This window comes from Cynara cardunculus (assembly GCF_001531365.2).
Source record: "Cynara cardunculus var. scolymus isolate 2C chromosome LG 5, CcrdV1, whole genome shotgun sequence".
NCBI classification, from domain to species: Eukaryota; Viridiplantae; Streptophyta; class Magnoliopsida; order Asterales; family Asteraceae; genus Cynara; species Cynara cardunculus.
In genome coordinates this window covers 33092946-33099502 of record NC_037532.1, presented here as the reverse complement: position 1 = coordinate 33099502, position 6557 = coordinate 33092946, and the positions used below count along the sequence as shown (strand labels likewise).

General features: G+C 34.1%; 1 protein-coding gene across 1 annotated transcript in view; it reads left to right on the top strand.

Moving 5' to 3' along the window:
• LOC112513019 (mitochondrial outer membrane protein porin 2-like) overlaps positions 1–6552 on the top strand; it is a gene marked incomplete at its 3' end in the record, with an annotated part of 14448 nt that extends 7896 nt beyond the window's left edge. Inside the window, exons 2-6 of the mRNA XM_025119141.1 lie at positions 6–41; positions 4481–4591; positions 4679–4765; positions 5713–5921; positions 6456–6552. Of these exons, the coding sequence (XP_024974909.1) occupies positions 6–41; positions 4481–4591; positions 4679–4765; positions 5713–5921; positions 6456–6552 (540 nt within the window). The remainder of the gene's footprint in view (positions 1–5; positions 42–4480; positions 4592–4678; positions 4766–5712; positions 5922–6455) is intronic.
• Positions 6553–6557: the final 5 nt, after the last annotated feature.

The window sequence follows — 6557 nt, the reverse complement described above, 5'->3', positions numbered from 1 at the left end:
ATCAGAAGTTTTCTGTTTCAACGACCAGTGTTACCGGAGTTGTATGTATCGATTGCACTTTTTTTTTCTATCATTATCCTTGATTCTGCGATTTTATGAGATGTGGCCTATGGATTTGAGCTATTCTTTAGGGATTTTTTAGTTAACACTTGCTAGTTGCTACATTTGACTTTCAGTGGAAATATGATTCCTACCTCGTGTCTGTTATCAGATTGGTTCCTTGGAGAGGACGTGGTTGTAATGATTTTAAGTCCTATTAACTTGCATTTTTGTGTAAATTTATATGTTAATTTCGTGTTTGATTTATTGTTATTATGGTAAACATAAAGAATATGTGCAAGTTAAAGTCACTTGTGGGTAAAAGTAGACTTCAATTGGCTTCCTTAGGAGTGATTGAAAGCCAAATGATTTAGGACTCAGTTTTATTTAGGCTGAAATGTGTAGAGAAAATAAAATTCTAGTTGCTGTGCTGGTATATTTACACTACCGTTAGGTCTGTAGCCAAGTGGAATTACACCTTAATTTGCTTGCTTAAATATTTTTGAGCATGGGTTTTTCTGGTCCAAGTGTATCTTGTCTTTCAGTTAATAATGATTATATTTTACCAATATTTACAGGTTCCTTGATTTTGATTCTTCCACATTAGGGAATATGGTAATTAGGTGGTATACAATATGTATATGTATGTTAGAACCTCTTCTAACAACCTATGCATTCTGTTATCATTTCCAATTGGATGATCCATTAATTCAACTAGTAGAGGACTATAAATTGATCAATTTTATTGATTTCTGTTGGAAATTAGGAATAGATGGACTGTCTATGGGACCAAAGTTACAAAATATGTCTATATGCATACTACTTTCTTCTTCTTTCTTATATTATTTCCATCTTTGTTTTTCTTTTCACTGCTCTGATAGATATACTTATTGATGTTATTTCACTTCATGCACACCGGTTGGGCTTACCCCTTTGGTAAAGAACATTTGCAGTTTAGGTAAACAAAGATGGTCTTCCATTAGCATATGGACCAACTTTAGTATACTGGTTGACATGATTTTTATAATTTCTCTAGAAGTGAACATTTTGAAAAACTAGCTATACACAACCTGTTTATAATCTCTCTAGAAGAAAGAAAATATGCTTTAGCTCGCAAACTGAATTTCTTTTGAGTAACTCAAAAGGGGAGAGAAGTACACTTCAAGCTTACAGTATTGTATGGGTCAACCCTCATTCCTTTTTCATTTTTTCCCTTATTTCCTTTGATTTCTTTTCTTTGTTCTCTAATCTTCATCGTACCTTCTGCTCATTCTTTCCAAAAAAAGCCTTGATTTTGTCTTTTGGTTCCTGTCACTTTCGGGTCTTCTAGAATACGGTTGTGACTACAATGTTAGGATGAAGTAGACATTTTGCTGAAGCAACAATGTTACGGAGCTCTATACTGACAACATTCGTTCCTTGAAATATTTGTTCGATCTTTTACTTGAACTTTAGATAGTATTCTTGGTTATCCATGCTAGCCTTGTTATGTGTTAAAATATAGCATTTTGTGTCTAGTTTAATTTGTGGTATGTGTTCAAATTTTTGTTGCCAAAAGTTGTTGAGGTCATTGTTATTATTGTTATATTTTGCTTGTGGGATGCCAATTTGTCCCGAACTGTAGGATTTTACACATACTTGGCATCTATGTACACTTTTTTCATGCATATATGATATGGCTTCTAGTTCACACACCAAAAGGATTGCAAACCCCACTCGTGGGCAGCAACCCACTAGGCGGTTCTTTTGGTGTGTGAGCTAGAAGCCATATCGTATATGCGTGCAAAACGGTACCTAGATGTATAGTATGCGGAATATAACAATAATAAATATAACCTTTAACACCTTTTGGCAATAAAAATTTGAGCACAACCCACAAAGTAAACCAAATATAAAATATAATATTTTAACAATTATCTAGGCTATTGAGAAAAATTCAACAATATCATCCCAAAAATCAAGTAAAATAGCGAAGAAATTTTTCAAGGAAGGAGAGATGATTCAAGAGAGAATTCATGCCTATGAGTCAGTTCCAGGTACCGACTTTGGAGATACCGATAGACAGTAACCCCCCTAGGAAGCCCTGTGGTGAGATAATATGGGCTAATATTAACTGTTACAAACTTGTACTCCTATGTTTGGTAGACAATTAGCTTGGGACTAGACAAAACTGAGTGGGACAAAAATGCATTTTTTTTTTGTCCCACAAAAATAGATGGAACAAAAATTATGAACATTGGACAAGCTTAACAAATTACTAAACTACCCATATCAAAACCCTAAAACCTTCGATAGTTCTTTCACCCGCTTACCTCACTCCCACCCCTCCAGTTTTGTCTGCATACCAAACGCACCCTTAGGGTGCATTTGGTGTCCAAGACTGGACAAGACAAAACAATTGTTCAGCATTGGTAAGACAGAATAGGACTAAACATAATTAGTAAAGAGACCAATTTACTCCTAATGAGTTGTTTATATATTTTGATTAATTTATGTAATTTATTAAATTATAAATAAAATATTTTTTATAACAAAATATATCATTAGAAAGTTTTCGAACAATTAAAATGACACCAAAATAAAAAGTTCATATAGTTTCCAATTTTTATATTATCCCTTCTATAAATTAATTTTTATCAGTAATATATAATAAATTACATAAATTAATAAACATATAGAAGCCCTATAAAAATAATATTTTGAGGACAGTAAAATGGAAGTTTAAAAAACATAAAATACAATAAATAAAATTTAAAGAATGAATAAAATGTAAAAAGGAGACCTATTTGATGTTTTAGAAGAGAATTAAGTTTTATTTTGATATTATATTTGTAAAATATAAGTCTTTTTCACCTTGTTCTACCTTGTTCCACTCTGTTCCACATAAAAGTTATGCCAAACATGGAACAGGGGTCCCTATTCTGTTTTGTTCTATCCAGTGTACCAAACGCACCCTTAATGATACTGTAGAATGTGGTTTGAGTGATTGTTTGTTATGCGGTGAATGAACAAGGTATGGAGTAATAAAAGCTTGAACAAATCAATGTTGAGACTTCAACTCTAAGACCAACAAAAAGAGAAACAGAAAGCAATACCTCCAATTATCGCCCTTGGATGTCCCCGAATTAGTTAGAGGACACTATTATGTATAGACCTCTTACTTTTCGTAAGACTTTGTGAAAAGTCTATCTTAACCAACTACTGACTTCCCAAATTAACAATTTAACCAATTTAAGTTTCTTGCGTGCTTGTAGATATATCTTGATTGCTTTGCTATCATGCAAATTTCTCAAAGGAAGAAGATTTGTGTGTTCTTTTTTTTTTTGATTAACCTGGATATCCAACCCACTATGCGAGCCGACTAATCCCAGGGCGACCACCTGCTATGCAGATAGCCCGGAGTCACCGCATTTGAACCTCCGTGGCCACAAGGGGATTTTTGTTCCTTCTTGGATTTGAACCTAGAACCTCCTGGTACTTTTGACCTTTGGAGCCACGCGCAAACCAATCAGGCACCACCCTTGTGGTTTTGTGTGTTCTTCTTTGATCCATTGCTTTCAATTCATGCTTTGGTAATTATCTCCATCGATTTATATGCTCACACTTTTTTACTTTTAGATTTTATCCTTTTGTATTTCACTCTTGTTGGTTATATCTGTGTGTATGTTTTTGTTTCCAAACCGTTTGATACTTACATTCATCTGGATCATGAGATTGGGCGAATTGCATTGAGACCTAAAGGTCATATAAAGCATCAGGTGTGAGAGGAGAGTTGTGCCTTTTTAAAGCTCATAATTAAATATCTATATTTTACCAAAAAAAGAAAACGATAATATTTAATTGCAACACATAAACCTTCACGATTGATTCTGTGATTTGTCTTTCCATTACTTCATAATTGAAATGGGTGTAAACATAATGATGAAAGAGCTACTTATGGCAGCCTCGAAAATTATTGGGCATGTGTTAGACCATGCTTGGCAACCATAAGCTATCTTATTTTTGAAGTTTATCGAAAAAACCCCATTTGGTTAGCCATAAGCTAGCTTATAACTTATAAGCTAGTTTTTTGAAACACTACTTCAACTAGCGTTTCAATAAGCTCAAGGGGATTCTTCCACTTCTTTTCAATTACACCCCTTATATTTTTGCATTTAGTTTTAAAACTTGTACTTTTTTATCATTTTACTTTGTTAACTAGCTTATCAGCTAGTTTTTACCAAACATGACTAGTTTAACGGCTAACAGCCAACAACTAGCATATCAGCTAGTTTGCTGAACAGAGCCTTAGTCATCTCCAGGAAAGACATTGGCTCCTTTATACTAGGTGTGAAGCAACTCTGTCAAATTGTTGGTGAAAACTTTCAAATGTGAACGATTCTTGTTGTCTCTAAGCTCAAGTAATTATGCATTATATCGATCTTCTATTACTTTATTGCAGGCACTTACATCAACTGCAACAAAGAAAGGCGGTCTGTCAACTGGAGATGTGGGAGCGGTGTACAAATATAAGAACACATTAGTTGATGTCAAACTTGACACAGAATCAAATGTATGCTGCTCGCTATCTTGATTTTTCTAAGCGTTAGCAGATATACGCTTTATATTGTTTCACCTTCTAATATCACTCATTTGGCAGATTGCTACAACATTAACATTCACGGAGATTGTACCTTCAACAAAGACCATTGCCTCATTCAAACTGCCTGATCTCAAATCTGGCAAGGTACAGGTTACAGTACCTTCATATATGTTTTTTATTTGTTGATTTTCTTTGGGGTGGGAATGAAGGGTTATTAACGAGCTACTCGAGCTCGAGTCGATCTCAGACACAAAAAAGCTGAGCTCCATACAACAATGTTCGACTCGGCTCGTACGAAAACTCTATTAAATTTTTCTAGTCGAGCCGAGCCGAGCTTGTCGTTTGAGCATACACGTTTTTGAGCCAAATATGTTCACATGTTGATAAATTATACAATCTATCTGCATGGGTTTAAGATAAACAACTTATTTGCATAATGCTAATGGATACCTTCAATCCTTGAAAACCCGAGTCTTGGTATTAGGGGTAGGGATGTGCAAAAAGTCATCCGATCCAATTAGAATTAACCAGTTTAATTAAAACCGATCGACCATAATTGGATTGGATTGGATTCAAAGTTCCAACATCCAAATTGGATTTGTCGGGTTCTTGGATGACAGTCCAAAATCCAATAAAACCAAACTGATCCAATCCAATTACCATTCAATGACAATCCAACTATCATCCCATTAAATATACATAATATTAAGTTTTACAATATTTTTAGTTGATATTTTTATGTAGTGTTTTAAGGAATTAGAAAAATAAATGAATAACCGGTTGAAGTGGTAGATTAATCGGTTGGAAAATTGGATCAAAATATTGGATGGATCTAATCTGATACAATAAATAACCAACAGTAATAATATCCAATTATGGAGTTGATCCAATCCAATCCAATCATCCATTGGATTTGATTGCAATCTTAATTGGATTATATCGGTTGGCAATATCACATCAAATGTATGATCGGATCAATCTAGATCCGTTTGATTTCAATTGATGAACACTCCTATTTGGTAAATTGACAAAATCCACCTGGATTCACATAAGGTAGAGTTTTGACTATAATAGTGTGTGTTCTTTTGCAGCTTGAAGTTCAATACTTCCATCATCATGCTTCTTTAACATCAGTCGTTGCTTTGAGCCAAACCCCTACAATCGATCTTTCAGCTACCATCGGTACTCCAACATTTGTCATTGGTGCAGAGGCAGGTTACGAGACCTCTTCTGGTAAATTGACCAAATACACTGCCGGAATCAGCGTCAATAAACCAGATTCTAGCGCCTCCATAGTCCTGTAAGATAACTACATTTTAGCCTTTTACAACACTACAACAAAATTGGCTTTATAGAATGCCAAATATGCCTAAATATTCTAATAGACTGTTTCATAAAGTGATAAAACTCAAGTTTATAGGACAAAACAATTATGGGTCCTATGTAAATGTGTTACAATAAGTTGATAGGATGCTTTTGGGCATCCTAAAAAGTTTTTTAGAAACTTCTGATATAGAGCATCATATTAGTAGTTTTATGACATTATTTGATTATAAAAACAAGTGTCCTGTAAAAAGATGTGTTCATAGGACATTTCTCAAAAATGTCGTATTGATGACACTTTATATCAAAAGTATCCTTAAAAAACTTGTTCAGATGTTTAAATACGGCCTAACATTCTATTGTAACACATTTATACAGGACACACAATTGTTTGGTCCTATAAATCAATCTATTAAAATATTTAGATATATTTGATGTCTTATAAAGCCAATTTTTATCTTGGTCCGGGTATTTTTTTTAAGCAATCATGCTAATTAGCATCAACTTTTAGGGGTGACAAAGGGGACACTATAAGGGCATCATACATACACCATATGGATCTACTAAAAAAGACTGCTGCTGTAGGGGAGATTACCAGAAGGTTCTCGACAAA